Source organism: Aythya marila (genome assembly GCF_965140915.1).
Source record: "Aythya marila genome assembly, chromosome: 3".
NCBI classification, from domain to species: Eukaryota; Metazoa; Chordata; class Aves; order Anseriformes; family Anatidae; genus Aythya; species Aythya marila.
In genome coordinates, this window is record NC_139044.1 from 70,664,641 (window position 1) to 70,691,248 (window position 26,608).

Below are 26,608 nucleotides of genomic sequence, written 5' to 3' on the forward strand. Positions count from 1 at the left end.
AGAGAGCGAGCATATCATGTTTTTGACAACACATACCACACTTGACAGGACAGCTTTCCACTTAAAGGATGATCTCAAGGAAGCCATCAAGATAGCTGATAATCAGCAGGCCTAAACTACCAGTTGTCACCACCAAATAATGGATGCAAACAAGGGATGCCACAGAGCAAGGCATATTTTCAGGGAGCAGAGTGTAAAATAAAGTCTCGCAAGCTATGTAGAAATTGGCAAGAGCATACAAGACACTTTATCTGCAGGTAATTCACAACTGACACATTTTTTCACCAGGCTGGAAAAATCATAGCAGTGAGTAAAACTCAGAGTGGGCTGAAATGAAAATAACATTCATTTTGCTTTTATGAAAGCAAATTCAAGCTTATTTGCAAATAACAAATAATAAACTCACACTTATTTGCAAAGAACGATAGCTCTGTTAAAAATTAAGACATATATTCAATCTTTTACGATGGATTATTTCTAATAGGGCTTGGTAAGAATGGTAGTGTCCATGGCTTTCATGGGGATACACAGCAGTTGCTATTCACAGGGGAAGGTTGCTTGTCCCTGTTAGGGGCTCAGACAGGGGAACTTCATAAATTTCCCTCCATAATGTGCTGTCCTTAGGATCTGTCATGCTTTCCTGCACCTCCTTCAAGAACAGCTGACACGGGATCAAGATGAATGCTGCATGGAAATTTTAAAAAAGTTATCTTGAAAACTAAAGTGTCAAGTTTCTGAAGATTAATTTTCAGGGTGCTTTTCTTCAGAAGACTTGATTACAAAGAAGTATGCTTTCAAAAATTCTGTAAGCATTTATGCACAGATTTTACTATTACTGCTACAACATTATTAGTTTTCAGGATATTTCAGGATAATATTCTAATATTTCAGGATATTTGAAAGACAAATGAACATAGCACAAAACAAGACTCCTCATCCAGGCATCAATTTAGCTTTCACAACATATGATTTATCCACAAAATGTTTCTTCGGATAAAATTAACCCCATGCCTTCACCTCTGTATTTTCAAATATTAGGGCTGCTGGACACCTATTGCTAACCAGAAACTTCCATCATTTAAGTTTTAAGGTACATTACATTAAGATGACAAATACATACTTTAATGAAAAAAGTCTTTCAAAAATTGCAATATCTTTTATATTACTCATATCTTCAGAAAATAAACAACAACAGCTTTTCAATTTCCAGTTTGTTCCCAATGAGAAAGTCAGCAGGGAGTAAAACTCTACATGTGTGCTGTCATTAAAAATAGAGCCAACATTTTAAATTTGCTAAGCAACTAAATAGCAAAAGAATAAATACTTCCATTTGGCACACGCAAGGGCTTATAAGGAAAAAAAATGTTTTCATACAAGTGCTTTTTCTAATTAGCTAGAGTATGTTGACTCAGCCTGGCTGAGCTAGCAAAACTTTGAAAAAATATTTCCAAAACAGCTACTTAGCTTTTTATGAAATACATTATTAAGCTATTAAACAAATAGAGCTTGAAAGCATTGGTTTCCCCATGCTAAATATGTGTTTGAGATTCCTTTACAGTATGGTTGTGGTGCTAGTCCAGAGAACACACACAAAAACATACCCAGCATCTATCTACATACAGCTGAGCTCCTAATGACTCTCATTAGGAAATATAATGCTACAGTAACCTATACAATGAAAATTACATCTGTTGTTTCTTTCTAGGTTTCGAGTTTACTCCCCAGCAGTCTCAGAGACTGGTAAAGATAAGGACTGGAAGTGAAATAACTTATTTGTTGCTTTTTTTTCCAAGTATGACAGTCAAACAGCAAGCAACAGCTTTATCTATTTGTGTCCTCTCTCTTATTTTACCAGGTTACAGAGCACCATTTCCAGCACTACATGCAATAGGGCTGAGGAAGATCCTCCTCAAAACTATTCTTGTTAGGAGGCTATAATGCTTGTTAAAGGGGTTTGGGTCTAGTAAAGAACAGCCAATAAGTGTTATTTGACAGCTAACAAAATAGTCACCAGTTTGGTTTAAGTATGCCCTGCTTATATTTGTTGTGATAGAGGAATAAGACTCAAGTCTTTACTCCACAAACAACCCTCTCAAGCTTAATGCCTTATAATAAAAATGAAAAAGCTCAAGTATTACATTTCAAATAAATTATATTTTTTGCAGCAATTACAGTGAAGTACCTGCCATTACAAAACCAGGAAAAAAAAAAAACATACACAGCAGGCTAAACAACGCTGGTACCAGAAATGAAGAAATTTGAACAATACACACAAAAGAAGAAATGATAGCAAAGAAATGAGTTAAAACAAGTGACGCTCATAACAGGAAGGGATGAACTGGAAAAGAGTGCAATTAAAAGATGGATGAACACAAGTTTCAATTTATCTTATATTAAGTGCTTTGCTGTCAAAAATGGACCAGATCTTTAAGAAAATGTTTTTCAGAGCATTTAAAGAGAAAATTTTAACAGCAAAAATTAAAAGCTGAACATAGATTCTCAAGATTTCGGAGCAGGACTTGGCAGTAGCAGCATTTCAATCCTGAAAGTGGAGAACTCTCTCACTACAGTAAGAAGAGCGAAAGCGCATTTAAGCATTTCTAAATATCACAGATTAAGTTTTCCAGAAGAAGCACGGACTTTTTTTTTTGAAGTAATGCAATGAAGGATGATATTTACTAGTTTTAATTATACTGTTTCTTTCCTTACCTTCACGGCTTCGAGCCATTATTATTAGTTGGCAGATCACATTAATCATTTCTTGAAGTAGTGCCGGACTCTTTTTCAGGATAAACTGCTGATCTGCAAGACAAAACTTGCTGCAATTATGCTGCATCCTATCAGGAAAAAAGGGAATAGTTTACATGAACTGTTCATTTAACAGTATAGCCTTCATTTCTATTCATTCCTGTATTACTGAAACTACCACTTCATTCTCACTGAAGCATGTCTATAGGATTCCCTAACAAAACAGGAAAGAGAAAGTGCTAAGAGGGAAAAAAAGTTTTGTACACAAGACAAACAGCTTTCACTTCAAAGTACTTTTAAAATCAATCTAATACTGGATGTCCAAGCAATTTATCACTCTTACTAAAACAGTGTTATTCTTTAGGTAATCACAGGTTTTTAACAGAGGGATTTAAGTGAAGCACCAACGTGGGAGGAAAAAATACAATTTGTAAAGTACTCCCTAGTTATAAAGATTTATGTAAGTACAAACAATAACTCGGTAGCAAGGAAAGGAAGGACTTTTAGTGGAGATTTAAATTCATCTGATTTTCCAGTTACTTTCATAAACATAAACCAAAGCTGTTTATTTTAAGTGTTAAAATACGGAACACCAAGTTCACTGGTCAGCCTAAGAAGCCATGGATGAAACTTAAGAACGGCATTTAGAAACATTTCTGTCTGAACATTCAATTATGAAGAATTTCAAAATACATAACTGAAGCTCATATGTAACTGATATTTTAAAAGTTCTAATTTAATCTCCTTTGCTTTACATAGCATTAGGGTGGAAATAAAAAAAAAAAAAACATGAACGGAAACGTTAAGAGAGCAGTATTATGCTTGTCTTAAATTTCTTTATGCTGAGAAGGAAATAGACTAAAAAGTTAAACATGTGAGGTGTATTACAAAGAAAAAACACTCTGAAATTACATTTGCGAGCAAAAAGCATCAACAACTACAATACTAGTATTACAGGGCTACGAAGAGAATGATAAAATGCTAAGTAAATGTTTTCAAAGAGTCATTCAAATTGAAAAGCTAAGTGTTCTGTATAGAGATTATTGAGCAGAGATCCAATGCAACTCTTCAATGGATAAAAATTATACTTATGAGTACTGCAGCATGCAATTTGTTGCTCTGTTTCAACAATGTCTGATTAGGAAGAAAAGTTGTTACCTTCTTCAAGGCTCTCAGGGACTTTCATCCTTGCAAGATGAGTCAACAACAGAACTCTGGCTTTCAGGCTGTAAGGGCAGGTGAGTGGAGGCTCATTCTTCTTTAAGTTTATGCCACCAATTTCTCTGATTAGCTAAAATAAAATAGTTAAACACAAATGGCTATTTTGGCTCCAAGGAGAAACAAATGTGAGGATAACAGTTTTTTAAAGAAAAAAGGTTACATTCATTTATGCAAGCCTTTAAGTAACTTTTCCCTGGAACGTTCTGTAGAGACGAACATGGTCATTTTATTTTTAATATAGCTCCACCAAGCCAAGAGGTATCTTTCACTGTGTTTTTTCAACTGTGGAAGGAGGTGAAGGGAAGATATGCACGCAAGAAACTTGCGATCAGTGAGGTGTGATTAAATTTATATTGATAGCTAAATATTTGAAGAATTTGTCATTATTGCCAAGGTTTACCAGATTCAGCTGTATTGCTGAGGTATTTATACTATACACAACATGCACTAGCAACAGCATCACCTTGAATTTTCATTTAAGATCAAGCCAGCTTCCTCAGATATAGACTCAAATATCACAAGAAGGTGGTTTTTAAGCCTAAATTCTCTCGTAGGCTATCAAGTATTTTAAGTTTACAAAAACAGCACCAACTTGGAAAAGACATGGTGTTCTTTATTCAGGGTGACCTAACTTGATCTTGACCAGACCAAGATGCACAGTTCAAACAGGTCTCTCACCTGAGTTTGTTGAAAACCCTGGAGAGAGAGGCTGTAAACCTGAGTAACAGAACTTCATAGTTTATAAGAATCAAGAAGCTTCACTTTTTAGGTCAACAAGTCACCTAAGGAAGGACTAAAGTTCCAAAAATCTCTGTCCACAAGGAGAAGGAAGGATATCAACAAGCAGGATACACTAACTTTGGATCAGTCTTTCCCTACACTTGAAAAAAAGATCTTGTAATAAAAAGTTCCTAGCAAACAAATCATGGTGTAACACCAAACCAAGAAGAATAAAGCTCTGATAAGAAATCTTTCATAAAAATTATCAGTATTAGGTTTATGATACAAAGGTGAAATAAAATTTTGAACAATGATCATGGCACAAAAAGCAAGGTGCATTAACAAAAATCATTAGCAATACCTTACTGTATTTATGCTTCAGCGACTTGTATTGTCAGATACTAAAAAAAATAACATGGATGAAACTGATGACTGGAGCTTTAGAAATGGAAGATCCAGCAGTATAAAAAGCAAGGTCACAATTTGTAATGGGTTTATGTGGCAAGGGTTTGGTAGCAGGGGGGCTGCAGGGGTGGCCTCTGTGAACAGAGCCCAGGAGCTGCCACGTTACATCAGAGCCAGCTCCTGTCAGCTTCAAAAGGGACCTGCTGCTGGCCAGAGCCAAGCCAGGGAGCAATGTTGGTTGTGTCTCTGGGAAAGCAGATTGAAGAAACAGAAGAAATTGCTGCACAGCAGCAGCTGGGAGAGGGGAGCAAGAACCAGCCCTGCAGACCCTTTTCTCATCTCAACCCTTGAGCCCTTTCCATTGTGTTCTCTCCCCCTCTTCCTTCGAGAAGGGGGAGCAGCCATGGCGGAGTTCAGCTAACCAGCAGGGTAAAACCACCACACACTTGCATAACAAGAATTGAGGCTTCAAGATTGCATTGTCACCCATATGAAACAGTTGTGGGCAACAGTACACTTACAGCCATTCCCTGCAGAAATACAGGGAATGCCACTAATGCAATGCTGAGACTTAACAGTGGAATATTATGGACAGCTCTGGCCAAAGTAAAAAATAATGTTAAATTTAGAAATATAAGAACAGGGAACAGTAACTCGTTTAGCATGTAGCAGGATGAGGGAAATGATGAGCCTTTTAGGAAAGAGAAAAGATAGCAGCTTTCTTAGTTTAGCAAAATAAAAGCAAAAAGAAAACAAATGGGTTAATGCTTCTGCCTATACATGCATTAAGGGTATACAGAGCAAGAAAAACAAACTCAAGAATAATGATGACAAAAACCACGGATATAAATTGGTCACAAACAAGATTCCTAACTACTAGAACAGCAAGTTCTGGAACAGGACGCTTGACTGCCTTTTAAAGGAAAAATGCCTAAATGTAAAGGGCTTGCACAATGCCAATGCTTGCAGTAGCACAGGAGACCTGATGATCAAGGTGTTCTTTCCCAGCCACGTGCTCCTGAGCACAATGCCTGCAGAAAGAAAGCCACCTGACCACAATTCTAGGTCCTTCTCAAAGCCTACAAGAAGAGGAAGAATTTGTAAAAGATGAAGACAATTAAGGAAGGAGCTATCTTAGCCTATCTTAATGTTTAGGACATGAAAACAGGCTTATGACTTGAAAATCCAATTGCATGCAGGCAGAGTTTAAATCGGTGGGACTGCTCCCCCTCATTTTGTTAACTCAGAATATTTTTCATATAGAGCATGTTGTACACGGTGCTTCAAACCAAAACATCAGTTTCCGATAAATAAGTCTTCCTAAAACTCTGCTAGCTATAATTATTTGTTGCAGTATATATTACTGTATCTCTGTTGGAAACACACAGTGAAAATGAAAAAAGGCAACCAGAGATCTGAAATTCATGAAAGAATCGTTAAAACATTTAAAGATATTCTTAGCTCAGACAAGACAATCTTATTTCAATATTAACATATTTAACCAGATCTGTGCTACTGATACAACTGGTTATAGCTAACAAGCTTTATCAAGTGGCAATTGCCTCCTAATACTGACACTCAAAATCTACAAGGACTGATACATTAGATCCCTATGTAGCTCACTAAACAGATTTATATATATATCTGTTTTATACTAACTGCTTGTGCTTGAAATAGAATCTGTTTAACGTTGTATCTTCTGTTGTTGTATCTTTTTAAAAAAAATCTAAATCAAGTTTAGCTTTTAATTCCTGTTTCTGAAAAGACACAATCTCAACAAAATTAATGCCTCAAGGGATTGAGTTCTGTCAGCTGGTCATCACCCCCTCCCTTGAAACAGCCAGTTGTTTATAAAACACCTCTCAATATAACTAACCTGTGGTATCTGAATGTTGTCTGCTGGTCTGCTCGTAGCATCTTTATTGTACTGAGGATCAAATTCAGATGCCCCTGCTAAAACCATGATAAGCCCTGCAAAGATAATGGGAGACATACAAACAGTCTTCAATATTCTATGCCACCAAATGATTTCTTCACAAATCTCAGCCACAAAACTTACCTCCACTCTTCCCCCAACAAGCATGCACATTCATATTCTCTATTTAGGGGATGAGTTGCTATTGCTACAGTACAAAGCTACTGTGAACATGATGCTTGGCACAAGATAACTGAAATAGCTCAAGGTTCCTTTTTGCATGGCATTAAGCACTCTGAATGTCTTCACAAAACCATAGTTTGGTTTATTTAGGATTGGCAGACGTCACCACACAGCAGTTTGACTGCTACTGCATGCTCACAAAACCATTCACCTCTGAATTCATATGCCTGAGGCTGCCCCTCAATGTGCGTATTGTAGGAGAGATGGGAGAGAAAATTTCAACTCAATTTTCTGTTCAGCTGACATTAAAAATTCACCTTTTTTTTTCTTTTAATGATTAGAAGAGCAGTTCAATAAGTACCCCTGCAAACAAATCCCATGAAGATAGACAGCTCTTTTGCTAGCAGGACATGTGATTAGGAAAATCCATACTACCTTGAAATACCTTTTGTCATCTAATTAAGATTAAAAATCTACCACCTGGGATGTTTTAGCCAGCTTTCTGCTCGTGAATGTGTCCGCTCTGCTATAGGAAGTGAGAAAACTCACCCCATCATTTCTTCCAATTAAAGTAACTTTTTCAGCTATAGTTACTCAAGCTTCATCTTGTATTTTGAGTAAGTTCTTTTCTGAGCAAGTCAAAGCTGCTCTGCCTCTTTTCAGTACTCAGCAAATTCCACCTACCAACAATTAATCAAGTTCCCTGAGCAATTTCCATTTCTGTTCTCAATTATCTGTTTACTTCCTGAGCAGAGCATAACAAAGAGATTCAGACTATTTCAGACTTTCCTATTATTTAAGCTTCATAATTACAGATCCTAAGGCAAAAAGGGTCTTAAAAACTCGTTTGTCTTGAAATTTGATCTTGCAGATCTGTCTCACCATTTCCCTAGCTCAGTTTGATTACATTATCCCAGGCTTAAGCCCCAAGTTTTGGGGCTGGTACCTCACCAGTGTGAAATTCACGACCAAGCAAAGGCCTTACCTGATCACTGTGTGATTTGTCTAAGCTATCTCAGTTGTGCCTTCTATTTCAAGCAGGCTGTACAACAGAACTCAGTGAAAAAAAAAAAAAAAAAACACACCATCTGACCTGCCTCTGACTCCAGGACTTCCTGAAAATGATAAATCCTTAAATAAGGCCACTTAAACTTAGGAGTAACTTTTTACTGATCTGTAGGAGAGAGAATGAAAGCCTCAAACCTGAGGTTATTTCACATTGAACCCAATTATTGACAGCACGCTTGGAGAAAGAGAACAGGTCTGCAACGATCTCTCTAAACTTCCAAGATATCTCACCTAGTCTCCCTTTCATCCTTTCACACACAGCTGTCTGGAGGAGGAGAAAGGCAAAAGCATAGAGTATGAGAACAAACTAACCTGAATTGATCCCACACATGTAAACCTGTTTTTGCTGCGACTAGGATGCTAGTGTATTTCTGTACTCTTATCTCATAGACTTCTTTAACTATGAAGCCTTTCTGTTCAAGGGGAAAAGGATGCATCAAGAACGGATGCTTCCAGTAACCTTTCAGTAAATCTATAACTGAACACCAGTGCAATTTAAAGGAGTAGGAGGTGATGTTTTATATGACACTTTTTTCATTTTTATTGTTTGCTTTATTCTGCTTTTCAATCACTCTGAGTACAAGATACAGTAAAATCCAATCTAGAACTAATATCATGCTAATTCTTCGGGCCCATGCCGTCTTCCAAGCTGAAGGATCTAATTCCTGAACTTGAGGATACTGTAGACCAAGATAAGGCCAACATAATGCATCTACATATTTCTCTAGAAAAAGTTTGGTTTTGTTTGCTTAAGTGTGAGCAGACAAGAAAAATAAGTACATCAACAACTATAAACAAGTAACTAAACAACAAGAAATTGATAGGGAGTAAAACTATTAAACAGAAATTTAGGTATAACATCACAAGTAAAGAATAGAGAACTAGAAATTATTTGGTAATATAAAAATCTTATGACAACCCTTAGAAAATTCAAGACACTTATTTTGTTACAGGAACAGAAGAAAACATGCAGATAAAGGTTGCATTCCTTGTAGCCACAAAGCAACTCAAGACTTTAGTCAGGTCAGCATCTGTTTTCCCCACGTACAATCTTTTTTTTTTTTTAATGTATAGATCACAGAAAGATCTATGCAACTCCCTCCCCCATTAAGTCTTCTTACAGAGTACTCTTCACCTGCAACAAAATGAAGTTTTTTAAAACCATTCTTACAGAACCAGAAACAACACTTTAATATAACAAAAGCTTATAAAGCAAAAGCATTTTAACATCAACAAATCAGCATGTCCAAATACTTTTCACTTACGTTTCATGTCCATGTTCCGTGTCTTATAGACAAAGTATGTATATATTTGAGTTGTCCGGATGAGAATTTGGTCTCCACTATATCGTATCGATCGGTACCACCAGGAACCCTGAAATGTTTAGTAAGAACAACATGACATCAGCACAATGGTATCAGTATCAAAACACCTATGCAAGATCACCTCATATTTGTTCATCGTAACTAGGTAAACCATACCTCAAAAAACTACTTACCCCGAATGACTTTACTTATGTTGAAGTCAAATGAATTTCAGAAAGAACAATAAAAATATCTTTGCCAACAGTAATCTTAAACACACATCAATATATTCGTCTGAGAGAACGTGATGCTAAGAATTGAGATGATTTTTTGCTGTAAGAATCTACCCTCTCCCAGCACAAGCTTGCATGCATGCACACCCTGTTTTGTTTATTTATGGTGTTGTTTTAGTGAATCCACTAAACAGTGAAGCCACTGGAGTTACCCCTTACATAGAAAGTGTTTTACCACCCAACACACCATCCAAGTGAAACTCAGTTCAGGCTAAAAAGTCAAACCAAGACCAAAACAAGAGATTTCTTTAACTGTGTGGTTTTTGTTGTTGTTTTTTGTTTTTCAAATTTACCTTAAGTCAACTAATTAGAAAATGTTTTTTAGAAAATTTAGAATCATAGAACAGTTTGAGCTGGAAGGGACATTTAAAGACCATTTAGTTCCAATTTCCTTGCCATGGGCAGGTGTATCTTCTGCTAGAGGAATCTGAAGGTGACCCAGTGTCCTTGCTGGAAATTTTTAGAATTAAGCCTTATTACTTCATGCTGACTGAAGAATTCTTCCAAACCTTCAGAAACACTCCAACAACTCCCTCATTAGCATTACAACTGAGACTTCAAATTATGGAACTCACTGTACAGTGATTGTACTCTATAATTTTATAACCTATCATGCCACCTTTCTTAAACTGCAGTCTGCTCACTAAATCGCCCTTGCAAACCAAGCTCACTAGCTTAGGAAAAACATTCAAGATAAATCACCATCTATTACAAAGTTTATCACGAGCGAAATGCAGCAGGCACTGAAGTAACAAGCAATGGATACTATTATTAATTTAATAGGCAATAGTGTAAATTCTGCTAGCACAGCTAGAACTCTGCAATTTACTTAATTATTTGGAAAATGTTCTAGGACTGGCTCCCCACAAAAAGAATTAGTTTGTTTTAAATTAGGTTTGATTCTTCCATAAATAGATGAACCTGGCACAGAAGAATACAGAACTCTTTTTTATTATTATTTAAGTTCTTCTGTGGAAAAATGTATATTATAATCCCATAGCTCTCAGTTTGACAAAGTCTAAGTATAGGTACTGGAAAAGGAAGAAATGCAACACTACAGACAGACCAAATCTACATGGAAGAGGCTGCCCTACCTACTTTTGCAGATACAGATAGTTTCTCTTGCCTCATGTACATATACAGAACATTATGTAGGTTAATGAAAGTCTACAAAGAACTGTGTATCAGTATTTCCCTTTTCTCCATCCGGATTCAAAGGACGGAACTAGACTTACTTAATTTTAGATGTCTACCTCAGATACTGGATGACTACACTGTAGTTAACGCAGGCTTCTTTATTGTTTAATAGAAAAGAAACAGACCCATCAAAGGTATGAATTATCTCATACGCCTAGCTTAGAATTAAATGATACAATAACTTGCTCCATAACAAATAACTATTCCTCTTCACTGACTATAAAAGAAATTTACAATGACAAGTTTCAATGCCTAAGTCTGCATCTGATAGAGGATGTTTACTTTCACTTGAGCTATGATAAGCTTGATATAAATCACTAAAAGTACACGTGTACAAATAAAACACACGCCAACTGAAACACAAAGAGAAAGAAGGAAGTGTAGGTCTTACTCTGAATTTTAGACTTGTTACTCAACTCGTTGTTGAAATCCATGCACCAGGAATTTGTTATGCAAGGTCTTCAGTTAGACAGAGAGGCTCTCTAAGACAAGTGATAATGCCTGGCTGGCTCTCAGTACACAGAGACATAAGCAGTTGTCGAGATCCCAGGAGGCTTTCTCAAATGAAAGTCCTTTTCCCAAGAGCATGAAGGTTTATGAGAATCAATTTTCTGAGTCTGTCTTCAAGCCATGCCCCAACTATACACAATCACTGGATAAGGGACATTGTTCAAAAGCAGTACTGGAGGGCAAACTGGAGCCCTGAAATATCACTCGTCTTGCAATTGATTCCTCACACAAAGAAATCTCAAGAGCAGACATTTCATTGTGTATAGAAGATCAATAAAAATTAAAATTATGGAAACAAAAGACAATCAAGAGAAACTAAACAAAACAACTTATTCCACAAGCAGCAATTGTTCTAGTACCCACAGTTAAAGACATCTGTCTTGGCTCTACAGTAACACTACTGAACAACTACAGTAACACTACTGAATATACTCTCAAGTTCATCACACGGCATTAATTTTCATGTGACACATGACAGAAGGTGTAAGACAAGTTACCTGATTGAATCTCTAACTCCTGTGCTATCTAGTATTTTCCTAACAGCCCCCTCTCTAACCCAGCACTGTGTTTTTTGTGCAACTACACTTTTTCCATAAGAAAAGAGAACATCCACGTTAAAAAAAAAAACAACTCTCCCTCTCCATGAAAGGGAAGAATGAGCAATTCATTTAAAGTCTGAGAAAGCTTTGTTTACAGCTTGTTTACAGAGGGTAGAATACTAATCAGATAATACTTACCACCACAAGTGGAAGAATAACCATAAATGCTAATCCGTATACAAGCAAAACCTGGAAAAAATTATGAAACATACTGCATTAGATACTTCAGTTACTTAGTACTGCTCTTGTTTAATATTTTCTTCTAAAATATGATCAAGCAGTATTACCACAGATCTACTCCAAATTAATACAAGCTTATTGCACAGTACTTGTCATTATTTCTGAAGAACTTACAAGCAATACAATCAGCTGAATAGAGTTTAAATAAAGCATGTTTGCTCAGTGCAAGATCTTTTAGATCATCCATGCATTGTCTTAGGTGGGTTTCTATAATTATTGAAGAGTTGGCAGCTAATTGTGATTCAGTGGACAGAGGAGATTACTGCACAAGAAGCAAGCAGGTAGACTAAGCACCTTACAGAAAATGTAATGCAAATAATATTTATTTAGGCACTGTGTGACTACAGCATCTCTAGTAAACCACACGGAACTGCATATATCCAGCAAACAAACAGTTCTACATGCTTCCTTGCTACAGCAAACACATGCTTCACAGCAGCAGCACAGTACCACTTCATTATCACTACAGTGAAATGCTTCCAAGCACATAAATATAGCCTTCAAAAGTAGAAAGATACTCTGTTACTTTTGACTCCTGAAGCTTGCTTCAGAGATGCACTTGGACCAGAGCAGCAGTATTATTAACCATGCGCTTTGACTTAAACATGAAGTATTAAGCACAGGCACATGTTTTAAGGTGAAGACTTAAATGTTCATCTTAAAATCTCAACCTAAGTGAGATGACTCACCAAAATCGAATTCTTCTGATCCACAATCCAAGCTGGCAAAGCTATACCAAAGCTTGTAGCTGTAGGATGAGAGAAAAGAAATTTACTGTAAAATATTAAGCAGTTTCTTAAAGTCACATTAAGTCTAACGAAAAAAAAAAAAAAACCAAAACACCACACCTCATGTATAGCACTCCAATCAGTAAAATTCTAACAAATTTAGTTAATCAAAAAAGCAAACTAGAAACGCTCTCAAGTATGCAATGAAATGACAAGACTTAGACGCAACATCTGAAATACCTAAGTTTTTAGCTCAACAGACTGCAGTGAAACAGACATGCAAGATTTATTAATATAATCAAAAAGGAGAGAAGACTTCACAGGTGGAAAGATTTATGAGCTTTGCCTTACAGAGCTTTCAGCAGTTTAAATTTACATAGATCAGTAAACACATGAATTGCAAGAAAACTAAGCAAATGAATTCTACAGTGAAAGTTTTATTTATTTTTAACTTTAGGAAAGTGTTTTGAGCTGTACGTTGTAAAAACAAAACCCTCCACTGGTTCACAGTCCTGCGTGACTGGTAAGAAACTGAATGCAACACTTGTAAAATCAGAAGGAGTTTGGCTGGAGAAAATACAAGCCATGATTCCCTAAAAGCTACAGTACACAGAACTGAATAAAGAATAATATTAAATAGATTGCCTTCAGTCATGCAATACCATCTACTATATAAAAAATTCAAGTCCTTTCCTCTGTACTAGTAAGGACCAATAAAGAGCATTAGTTTAAAGTTAGGACAGACTACGATTGCCTATGTACTTAGAAATAACGGGTACTTCTTCCAACAGGTTCTGACAGTCATCAATTCAGACAACCAGTTGTTATGCACAAGTCTAACATAACCTCTATGGAGTTCTTAAATTAGAAGCTATTTGTCAAAATTCAAGTTAGACACCTGACCTCAAGCTTAATAGGTCAACAGAACATCGAAGTGAATTTACTGCATTATGGTACAGGAAAAGCTCTGGCTGGAGAAGAGAGTCTGGAGACATTTCTCTACCTGTAATCATCATGGATTTTTAGAAGAATTTATTAAAATTGTAATGCGTCTTTTATTGGTGGTTTCTCATAATGCTTTTGATCTTTAGGACTGTAGTTCCAAACTATTCCACAGAAGTAGCTCAATACAAAGCTCTCTCTTCGCATTGAAGAAGCTCTTTGCCCTTATCTATGCTCATCAGGATGAAGCACTAGCAAATACCAAGAAGGAAAAGCTTACCAAAACTGCCTGACATTCCTAAAAGCATATATTTTTATTCTTCAGGTCCATTCACATGCTTTTAAACACTCTTTTGCACGTTTAGTATTTTACTTGGTAAAGGAGCAAGATGAGGAAATCTTGTTTGCTTGCCTCTAACCTCCATGCTGATTCAGTTGGATAAGGAACGAATATTGCTTGCTTTTGTTCCCCTGTGCTGGGCACAGAGGGTGGGATGTACCTCATCTCATTTTAAGCATGTAGTGATGTGCTTCATCCCATCCCAGAACATACCTGTAAGAGGGTCTGTCACCATTCTTGGGCTACACAGAACTAAAAACTACAGTGCATGACCTGGATACAGGCCTTTACATTACAGGTGTCTAAATGAAAAGATTAATTTCACTAAATGAGAAGGCTCCTCACGCTCCTCTGGAACAAGAGCAGAGAATGGGAGGAGGAGAACTTCATTCAGGCTTCTTCCAACCATTCAGATCAAACAACAAAGCAAGATCTAAAAAAGCAGAGAACTCTCATTCCACCAGAGACGGTAAAGGTTTCAGAAGAGCAGAAGGCTTGCAAGTCAACTATATGAACTACCGCCCTACAAAATCACTTCACTTCGCCCTTCAGAAATCCTCTCATGAGGTACTCATGAGTCCCTCGTATTTGTGAAAGCTCTCTGAGCAAACCATGCAATGATCTTCTGATCTTCAAACTCTCATCTGCTTTTGGCCAAATCTTGTTTTGAAGTCCCAGCTTCAGGTCAATTCAAGTTAAAGTCCATTTATGACTTCCAAGCTAGCCTTAACTCATTCCATGTAGATACGTAGCTCAGCTTAGTCCCTCAAACTACACAGCACCAACAACCAGAGATCTGTGGAGGTCCACATTTAAAAAAAAATTAAAAATTTAAAAGCAAACTCCTTCCTGACTTTCCATTTCCCTCATCCACACACCACAGTCAGTTTTACAAGCAAAGAATTATGAGATATATCTTCAAATCAAAGAAAAAATATTCTACATAAAATAAGATCTGAGAGCTTCTCAAATGGCCAAATATTATATATCTTAATGCACAGAAAATACAGAACTTCTTTCTGTTATTCGTAATTATTACCTTGCGGTCCATCTGGATTACCAAATTCTTCCCAATTTTTCCGTGATTCTTCATCAGTTAAGCTAATTTCAAAAAGAAATATTAAGTTAATATAGAAATAAAGGAATTTTGTCAAAATAATTTACATATAGAAACTTTAAAATGTGGCATCTATACTATCTTTCAGAGACTAAAATAACTATTATTTACATAAAATCTGATAAAAACAATTCTGTTGTATTCCTTCATGATACACAGGAAAAACCCTTTTCTCAATCTGACAGCAAAAGAAATTAGAAACCAAAAGGATGCACTCTTGCAAGGAATCAGACAATCACATCTCCCTTTCATGAGACTGACTGCTCAATCCATCACCAAAAAGCACCTTCAACGCCAGGTTACAGTACAGCAAACTTTGAAAGACAATGAAGGTTGAAGATGCTATCTTTTGGGTGGAAGAAGGTAAATACACAAGATGAACTGATAAGTCAGAATTTCTCTCTAGAAGCTTATATTCTGTTATTCTAGACTTTACATTTGATAGTACATTTGTGGGGATTTTTGTTTGATTTTTTTTTTCATTTGGAACTACGTAGTTCCAGATCTAAGAAGAGAGAAAAATAAGATACTACCTCCTACATCTTACAGTTTCCATACCTGTTCCATAATGACATTTTGTTGGCAACAGGCAATCCCTACTACTGCAAGGGAGTAGGAACTTTCTGCTTTAGGATACACGACACCACAAAACGCCACACATTCAACACCACACATACAGAAGACTTTGCCACAGAAGAAATCTGGAGAGTCAGTCAGAAGTCTCCTCCTAATCATTTCTAAAGTCTCACGCTTGTTAACAAACAGACTTACTGAATATGTAGCTATATATTCTTTCCAGACAGCACAGCTAAGGAACTCCACTATCATTCTCTAAGATTTGCCTCTGTTGTAGCTATCGCACAAGTATATTAAGTATGAGACGGCACTCACCTAACGTTTGATTGCTAGTTTGCAAAATAGTGATGAGATTTTTCATGAGTTTATAAAGCCATACTCTACAGGAGCATCTCAATAATGCAGTTATTTGTAAGCAGAAAGAATAATTTCAAAACTGCTCAAAATGAACACGGCGTTGGCTTTCCTTCTCATCTCAATATCAAACTCAAATCATCTCAGTATCAAACTTCTCATCTCATCTCCAACAATACACTCAATCAGTAAGGTCAACCACATAAGCAACTGACTTTAAAGCAGAATTCTACAATTTGCTGGATCCTTGGATAACTATTTAGAGTAGAGAAGAATATAAAGTTGTACAAGATTAAGTGTACAAACAGTATTACAAAAAATCTACATTTTTATTTTGGAGAAATTGAGCAAAAGGGGATTTGTTTTATTCCAGAATCTAATATTACACACCTTCACTCAGATCAAAAAAAAAACAAGCTACAAACAAAGGTATGACTGAAAACAGTACGGTGGAGGAAAAGCTGAATCCTTGAATCTTCTTTTAAGAAGTACACAGATAACATGAAACGGTCACTGAGTCAAAAATTCAAGTCTGCATGCTAACAGAAAACTGAATCAGAACCAGAAAAAAATACCTCTGCTGCCAGATGGGAAGAGGATTAGAATTAGTACATTTATTCTCTAGGTGATGCTTCAGAATGGGCATACCAGGGTTTGTTGCTTAAACACTGTAACATATCTTGTTCTTTTTCATCTTTTTAATCTTTTTCATCTTTTTCAAGACTTAGTATGTGTCACGCTGGGAGCACTTTTCCCAGCTGACGTGCAAGTTAAATACAAAGAACTAACACCTTACAGTATTCTGACAGCTGCTAACAATTATATTATCCCTCCTAACTTGTACACACAACAGGCATGCAATGAACCGAGTCACATGTTGATTTATTTATTATATATCAAAACACACTTTCTCTGGCTGCTTAAATCAGTCCAGTTATCACCTTACAGGTTTAACCCTCCCAAGATATCAATTTTTTTCAAAGGCAAAAAAGAAACTTACGCTGCATAAGCCTTAGCAATCCTCATGAACATAACTTCATCTCCTCCTTTATCTGGATGGTATTTTAATGACAGTGCACGGTACTGCTTCTTAATTTCTGATATACTTGCTCCCTTAAAAGAGAAAGTTTTGTGTTATAAACACCTTAAATCAAATCCATCCTTCTATAATCTGTATACCAAAGCACATTATGCAATATTTTTTCCAAGCTGTTCATGTTTAAAGATTTATGTTCTAATATGAATGATCTTCATATGATGAAGAAACTACATATGCATCTCATGGAAACATGATTGTAGCATTTTTCTAACAGCATTTTTGTAACCATTTACTTTTAAACCAAGTTAGAAACTACCGTCTAACAAAAAGACATTCAGATAGTTGGCTATTATTTTCTTATGGATTTCTTGTTTGTCCATTCATAGGAAAAAAAAAAATAAGGTTTTCTCACCAGTTTGACTAATCTCATCTTTTCCCAAACACAATGAAGAACACAAAAGAACTCTCATTTGCAATAGTCCTCTATTTAGGCAGACAGTTCATAGATCAAGCATGAATGTTCAGTTGCAGCTTCTAGGCAGAAACAAGTCTGCCAGTCGCTAGGAACAGTGGATTGCCTTGCCACTTCTGAATGCCTTTGACCAGAATCATTCTATTCATAAATAATTTCAAACTTCTTGAATAAACAGAATACATTAAGGATTAGTCTTTTTCTCAAGTATTCTACTACAGCACGTCGTTAAATGCCACCAGCCCACACCCATCTGCACCAACTTTCAGAGTGGACTGTGAACTTCATTAAAACTTTGTGGATTTTCTTGACTAATGTAAGTGCAGACAAAGTTTTTTCTACTCAGTTATCTGCTAAGTTTCACAGAACCATTACCCCACAGGGCTTTTCAACACTTGGTGGTCCATTAGGCTGGCATTAAGTATATAGAAAACACACAAGAAGTTACTTTAAAATAATGATACAGTTTAATACATTTAAGCCAGAAATCAACCTACCCTAAGGCTTCGTTTACTGTGTTACTTTATCTCTTTTTATGTAAAGTATCTATCATTTTCCAACACTATATTTTAACAGCATGCCTGCCTTATTTAACACCCGGGATGAATTCAATCCACAATAAATTAGAGCTGGTAATAACAGCCATCTCAAGACCATACAAAGAATGACAGAGGAGCAACAGAAGCTAGAAAGTGCAAAAAAGATCAGTTCATTGGGAAGGAAGAGGTGGGTTTCCATGGCTCACATGAATCCTGCACATAAAAATAAATAAATCCCAGTGTTTTTCTTCCTCTACCAGAGGCTAGCATGTGATGCCAGATAAACTGAGGATAAGCTTTCCATGTATCGTTAATTGCTTACTTTTCATTTTCAAATGCTAGGCTACAGAGACTAGACCTTACCTATATAAATGCTTAACAGCCTGGAATAGTTCATGTCAATCAGCTCCCTGCCTGGAACACAGAGCTTTCCTACATTACCTGCTTATGGTAAAGTTTAAGGCCCTGACTGCCTTCTTTGAGGAATTTGAAATTATTATTAATGTTGTGCTTGATCTTTCTGCCTCGGATCCCACCTACAAAATGGCAGTAAGGGCTCTTGTTCAATAAACTGGTAATACCAGCCCAGTGCCCTATATATCCATGAACTGTAAGTGATGTGCTCCAAAAAGAGCTATTGTGTTGATATGATATATAAAACAAGGTACAGGTGCATTAACTGGACTTTGTTCATGTTGTGGTTCACTTTTAGAGGAAAAGCCTCATTGTATGCTAATACAAGATTAAAAAATAACCTTGGCCTTGCTGTGAACGCAAAGAAAATGAATTATTGTGCATCAAAACTTTCAAATGCTTGCATCTACAACTCTTTCATTATTTTTCTGAAAAAAAAAAATAAATAAAATAAAATAAAGTAGTAGTTTTTTTTTTTTTTTTCTTTTTCCTGCCCTTTCTTTAATGGCAACAACATTTCCATGACTTAACAACACTTCAGCAGGTGTATCATTCGTGAACAGGGCTGGCAGCGACTCTAAAGGTTCCACTGCAATGGTGCCGGAAGGCAGCTGTTAACTTTCACCTAAGCTCAGTGCAGAAGTTTTTTAGGGGAATATAACAGACATCCTCTGACAGCACAAGTATCAAACACTATCATTCTCTGGAATCTTAGATTCTACTACCCCTACTTCAACTATTTATCTTCACCCACCATGGAACATCTCTAGTTTTAATTCAACTTGTCCTTACGCTCCTTCTATGGGCCTCTCAGCATTCCTGTATTGGTTTCTTCAATACAACCTGGCTAATTTGCATGTGTCCTGAGTATGCTGACAAACTTTCCTTAATAAACATCAGGTTAGAATTCAGTACCTACACACTTTTTTCCCTCTGGGTCATAGGAATTTTCCAAAGACAACAAAAGAAAATTCACTAGTGACCTACTCCCTAGCCTGATTTGTTTAACCAAAGTTAACCCAGATATATGAACAGTTAAACTGTACAGTTCCAACCGATAATATTCAATAGCAAAAATGTATCTTGCTCCCGTGTGTCAGTAGAAAAGGTAAGTCAGCAATCAGTCAATTCACAGAAGAACTGAGCAGAGGCTGAATTTAAATAACTTGCCTCCGCACTTGACAGACAAGCCTTGTTCTACCAGCCTAGCAAGAAATAGGCTGAGGTCTACGCATCTGCTACAACAGCTTTCTTAGCATGGAAAGCAGTACCAGCGATGCCTATCCTGATGCTGACAAGCCATGTCATTACTTGCAAGAGCTGTATTTGTAAACGTTCGTATTCATATTAAGCTCTCCCACGCTAACAATACGTGTCAAGTGTAATCAAAACAGGGGTACATTCAAAGTTCTTCCTTATTCTTGCGCTGAGCTGTATTCGGAGTGCGGTTCCTTAGGCTGGAGAGCGTAAGGTGTCAGGCTTCAGAACTGAAAAGATGACTCTGTTGATACTCAAAAGAGTAGGAAATAATCACCATCACTAGAGAATTTGCTTGAGGTACTGCAGTTAAGACAAGGAGTTTAATACATGCCCAGTAGGTTTGTGTGTCTCCTCCAGACTTATCACTTCTTACGTGCATTTTTAATCAGAGCTTCAATATAAAGAAAGCATTGCACATCTGCTTTCTATAGCAATGCTATATTTTTTCAGTTCAATAAACTAATTGATTTGTATTACTACATAGAATTTATGGTTTTCAATGCTCTACTCACAGAGACTCAAGGTAACCTTTACTACTCCAAAATGCACATCACCAATACCATTCACCAAACTCTTCCATTTACAAGAGAAATATCACTATACAACAAACAATCAGCATTTTGTTTATAAGGCTTATGCAGCAGCACCCTGAAAATGGCTACGGAGAGGATTTTCTACAGGGCATACACGGCAGAATCTTTCTTACTGTAAAAAGGGAGAAAAGTAACAGCAAAGTAAGCCTTGAAATTATTGAAAAATCCACCTCATTGCATTAAGGAAGTCATTTGAATGTTGAATGTGTTAGATGCAAAAGTCATACATTAGTATAGATACACACAGAACATCTACTGATGGACTTCACAACAAACAGCAGCAATTTTCAGATGCCAAAAAAAGAACAAAACCATTAGATGTGTTCACTGGAGTTAACTTTTGGTTAAAAAAAAATAAGCCTTAAATTTGACATCTGGACACAAAATATGCAGTAGCACACACTACTGAATGATGCTGTTACTTACAGGATCCAAATGTAGAACCTCATACGGGTTATATTCTTGATACTCTCGGTCTGTTTTGGAAACCTTGTATGCAAGAAACAAAAATAATGCCCATCCAGCAAGGAGGATTATTTTCCTGTTTGGAAGAAAGAATTTTTAACATGTACATTAAGACTAGTATAACTCTAGTATTACTCTACAAGTATCAGTCTACAAGGAAATATTCAAACAGCAAGAAACATTAAAAGCTCTTTAAAGCAGGTATGAGTATTTCACTTATAACTCCACCTTTGGCACAGGTAAGGCAGCTGACCTGACTTCCAACTTTTTTTTTCAGCTTTTTTCTTCAGCTTTGAATATACGAATTATTACTATTGTATATTTGAATATACATATTTACACATCAAATACCTAAAACCGAAAGATATCACTAGCACCACTAATTTCTGTGAGGGAAGAGCATTTTTTGAACAAATGTATGCATTGTTTACATATTTATTAGTGCTGAGGTTCACTGGTTTCATTTAACACATTTTTATGAAGGATAAAGCATTCATTTTGATTTCAAGCCCTACTAGATAAGAATTATTAGGTATTATTCAAATATAGTAAATTGCGAATGTCTCTTCTATGACAAAAACTACAGTGCAAATAATTCCAGCTGCTTTGATTAAGAAAAATAGCTTTATAAAAGTAGGATGTAGGAATTGTTTTAACGGAAGTCATGCAAGTGAAACATACTTACTTTACAGTGGGAATTATGTTTTGCTGTGGTTTTAACAGTCGCAAGCGATACCACAAGCATCTTCCATATACATTTCTTATATTCTTTAATCGAATTTGCTCTGCAAAAAATAATGAGAAGGATTGTGATTAATCACTCTGACAAAAAGCAAACTAGAAAACAGAATATCCTGAGTTGGAAGGAACCCACAAGGATCACTGACTCCAACTCCCAGCTCCACACAGGACAGAGGAAGAGTTAAACCACTTATCTACATGTCTTCACCCAAAGCTTCTTTATAACACCAACAGGACAAAAGCACTTCCCACATGCTCACTTCACCCTGGATAAGGCAGTGCAAGACCAGTTTGAGGACTAATAAAAAGACCAGCAGTACTGGCAGAAAGAATGCTTTTCATCCATTTCAGTGAGCGTGCACATCCCATAATTGTAACAAGTCAGTCCAAAATATTTTTTACTACCTCAAAAGGAATCCATTATAATTTTCCCATTGCCATGAAGCAACCAACACTTGTGAACCCCATCTTTGCTTGCTGATGCCATTTGCAAATTTTTCTCCTGCCATTTCATAGTCAACTCCAGCAAGCCTCCCATTTCACTGCATCAACTACTGCGTACAAAAGAATAGCGCAAAACTTTTTATGCAACTAAAGAGTAAGGCTAGATCAACAGCTATTTGCTCAATTCTAATTACGATGCATTGTCCTCCTCTGCAACGCTTGCCTTTTATAAGTTGCCTTCATTTAGGTTTTTCCTACTGAGGAGAAAGGGGGAGGAAAAACTGAAACTTTTGTGTAAACCATGTAGCTGAGTAAGACTGTATCTGTTATAAACAAGCCAGCCAACAAGATTTCCTTACATTTCCTTTCAGGAGAGAATGGAGCTGGAAACAATTTTGCATTTCTAGTGACATATACATTGTCAGCACCGTGACAAGGCATGGAAGCAATTCCCATTGACAGAACTTTAGGTGTATTTCTGTGTTCAGCAACACCAGGCTAGCTTTGGTCAAAGTAGACTTTCACACCACGAAAAAAGCGGTGTGAAAGCCACCATCCTAAGTCACATCAGCCACATCCTAAATCAGCCTTAAATCTGAACACTACTTTTAACAAAGTGATGGCCTCATCTTAGCTAAGATATTGGTTATGATACATGGAAACATTTTCTTTTGGCAGATTTCTAAAAGGAGGCGGTGGAAGACAATGACCACCTCTGTTTATTTATTCTGAGTTTGTCTGTGTGTGATTACAGTAATCTATCACAGTAACAGCGACAGCACAGCAATCTACGAGCATCTGTAAGCACACAAGCCAAATGAATTATCTCGAAACTTTAACGCGCAGCCACCAAACTGTCTGAGGCCAGAGAAACACCATCACAAACACCAATACCATCAGATCAACCACAAATTCAAACTAAAGCTGGATCAGACATGAGCACAGGATAATGTTTTAAACTCTGGCTGGTTTGGCAGAAAGAGAGCGTGAACATAGACAACACCTGATCGGCCACAAATTAATAAAGCAGACAAAAAAAAGTCAAAGCAGCACACGGTGATGCTGAACCACACAAATGTTATCAACTTCTCCTGAACTCCTTAATTCTACAGAGCCTGTCTTCCCAGAAACTCAATATGATGCTAAACAGCTTTACGGGATTCCTTCTGAAGATTAATTTAGTTGTCCTATCATCCCTGAGACAGAGACGAGAGAGGATAATTCAATCCCCTGTCTCTGATCCGAGTCTTGCAGGGCTTCAAAATAAGCTTCCAACCTCGTCTCACATTTTTGTGTAATAGGTAAACTGCACAGATACTTTGAAGTTTTCCTGATCTGCAAGGACTGGTCACATACTTAAAATAGGTATTAAATGTGAGATTTCTAAACAAAAAAAAAAAACAAAAAAAACAAAAAAAAAAGATATGGTGAGTATTTGGCTCAGCAACTGCCCACCCAGTTTCACCTCCCTGTTGTGTAAGGCACTGTGACGATTCAGAAGGCAATGAAAACAAGGTTAAAATGCAACACCTGCTCCCTAAGGGAAGAATGCAAACTAATTCAGTAATTTGTCTTCGGATTTTACTTTTCTTTTTAAGAAAAAAATTGTGAGAGACCTCTACTGTTCAGAACTAAATTTGCCACAACCAGACATGAGTGTATTGTTTCTAAAAGTTAAACTTTTCTTCTTTTAAATGCAAAGCTAAGGGACGCTGCCAGCACATAGATCTGGTGTATCATTAGGTGACTGCATTAAAGACTGGCCAGACAATTCAGTTCAGTAATGGGGACTACAGAGCCCTGCTACAGAACCAGGGAGGAAAACAACCTGGGGATTTCAAACAGGCAGTGCCAGCTATGAGCCACAGCACTGTTCTTATTAAAGTCACCTATGATGCTTGAACAAATCGGGTATCAGCCTCCTAAAGCAAGACGTGCTGGTACAAGCCTCTCACTTCAAACATTACCTGTAAGCTTGTGCTGGGCTGAAGCCAGATGCAGCCAACTGCTCGATTCAAGCCGATCAGATGAGATCAGCTCCCCGACCCAACCCACAGCACGGCCCCGCAGGCATTTCTGCAGCACAGCTGAGGGGCGCTGCTGCTCGGTAGCTGCCCTAAACTGACTGTGTTGCTCGGAGAAATCCCTAGAAATAACGTGAAAATGGATTAGTAGTGCCCTGGGAGAAAAAGAAAGTGGCTAAGAGAACACGGAGGGGACCTAGGGGTGACAAAGAGAGCTTGCTTTCCTTAATCCCATAAAGCAAAGCCTCACAGGATATGACTCCCAGTGTTTCTGCTAGGAGGCTTTTAACAAGATGCTCTGCCCTGTCTTTAAAGATCTGTGCCATGCTGTGACACAGTGCCCCAGTTCCCACATCTGCCTGCTGGCCAGCCCTGACGAGTGCCAGCTGATCCTCTCCTTTCTTCCCTGTCTGCATCCTCCCTGCAACCACAGCCAACACCCTTCGCCTTACCGTGCCAAAAAGCTTCCAAAAGGCCCACGGAGGAAGACAAAACAAATAGGAAGGGAAAAGAAAAAAAAAAGGAAGAAGTTATAAAAGGTAAATTAGAGCTGGCACTGGGTCAAATAAAAACTGACCACAGAGAAAATGAGGCTAGAAACTAAAGGTGTTTTGCAGCAACCTGAGAGCTGAGGTTTGGGAGCAACTTTCCAGTCACAGCTGCAGGAGTGCTATTTTGTGAACAGCATCAAGGAAAAGAAAAACGAGGCGAGCGGTAGGAGCAAAAATTAAGCCCTCTGGATCTGTAAACACAACACCCAGGTCAGACACGGAGCCATGGCAATGATGCTCTGGGAAAGCGACGCCGTGCAGGGGACCCCTTCAGATGAATACAGAATTAAGATGTGATGCCAAGCAGTGATTGCACTGTACACACAGATAGGAACAACTCTGGATCAAATCTAACTACGATGGATTAAACTCCATCAGAGCAAAACTACATCATGAATTCCTTCCCAATCTTGGCATATTGCAATGGTCTCGGTTGATTAACAACCCCACAAGGTACCAGGGCATTAGAAAGATGAGTGCTTGTTTATAGGTATCTGTCTGGAAGGTAACGAGAACCAGAACTTGCTCAATTTGAAGCCAAAGTCCAGACTATTCACAGTATTTGGAACTACCCCCAGGCACTCCCTTCTGTCATAATTCATCATTAACACATTAACTTGTGGAATTCAAAACCTTGGGAGGAGGAAGAGAAAATAGACAGCATCCGTCCTGGTTTAGGCAGAAAGCTCCTGGTGAAACATCACCCTGAGTAGGAAAGATGTGTGCTGTACACAGGAAAAAAAGACTTCCTATTTATTTAGGGATAACCTGTGAGATTGCACCAAGTCTTGTTGGGCAGAAATTGGTTGCACAAGAAAAAATAAAAAGCCTAGCCAGAGCCTGAATAGCAGATAATTACCATGCCTAGCAAAAGCAGCAATGTATTCCTAATGAGCGAGCTGTGGATAAATCAGGTCCAGGTTTTTGTTTTGCCTTCCTCTCCCAAGGATCCCTCTTTCACACAAGTGGATTTGCCTTGCCACAGAACTGGCATGTGCCCCTGCAGACCCCGAGCATGCAGGAATACCCTTTATTTTTACCCGATAAATAAATTCCTTGCAAAGCTTTACCCTGAGCAGCATACAATAGGAATTGTACCACATTTAGATCTCAGCTCTGGAATCCTTGCTCTGTCAGGGAAAAAGGTTCAGGGTCTGAAAAGCAGACAAAAGCTCTGCTTCTTCTCACTCCAGATCATGGCTCCGCATTGAAGCCTAAGAGCCCTTCATACACTGCCCTTTGAGATGGGATTATAGGGAGACAAGTGGGGAAAAATGAGTTTCCTCTGATCAGTGACTTCTCATTTGATGGGTAAAATCCCTAACAACAGTGCATTTCTCCTAAAATAGGTATTAGGGAGCCTTGAAAAGCAAAGGCGTAATGCATCCATGAGCTTTTGAACTCATCTCACCAACAATAACCCACATACCAAGGTACTGTTACCTGTCCCCATGTTTGGTCACTCTGACGGGAAAATGAAAGGTCTCGTGTCAGTCCCAGCACCTATCCCACTCACCCATCAGAGGCAGGGCGAGGAGCACAGGGCACCCAGACACAGAATGAAGCTGCCCACGGGCTGGATTCACACCTTCCACAGCTTACACAT

General features: G+C 37.6%; 1 protein-coding gene across 1 annotated transcript in view; it reads right to left on the minus strand.

Annotated features, from left to right (window-relative positions):
* The window catches only part of SEC63 (SEC63 homolog, protein translocation regulator), a 53,482-nt gene that overhangs the window by 16,688 nt on the left and 10,186 nt on the right, over positions 1-26,608 (minus strand). The window contains exons 2-11 of the mRNA XM_082755874.1: positions 21,928-22,027; positions 21,204-21,318; positions 17,461-17,573; positions 15,453-15,514; positions 13,093-13,151; positions 12,302-12,352; positions 9,526-9,634; positions 6,971-7,065; positions 3,907-4,039; positions 2,710-2,802 (exon numbers count right to left, since the gene is read on the minus strand). Coding sequence (XP_082612000.1) covers positions 2,710-2,802; positions 3,907-4,039; positions 6,971-7,065; positions 9,526-9,634; positions 12,302-12,352; positions 13,093-13,151; positions 15,453-15,514; positions 17,461-17,573; positions 21,204-21,318; positions 21,928-22,027 — 930 coding nt within the window. The remainder of the gene's footprint in view (positions 1-2,709; positions 2,803-3,906; positions 4,040-6,970; positions 7,066-9,525; positions 9,635-12,301; positions 12,353-13,092; positions 13,152-15,452; positions 15,515-17,460; positions 17,574-21,203; positions 21,319-21,927; positions 22,028-26,608) is intronic.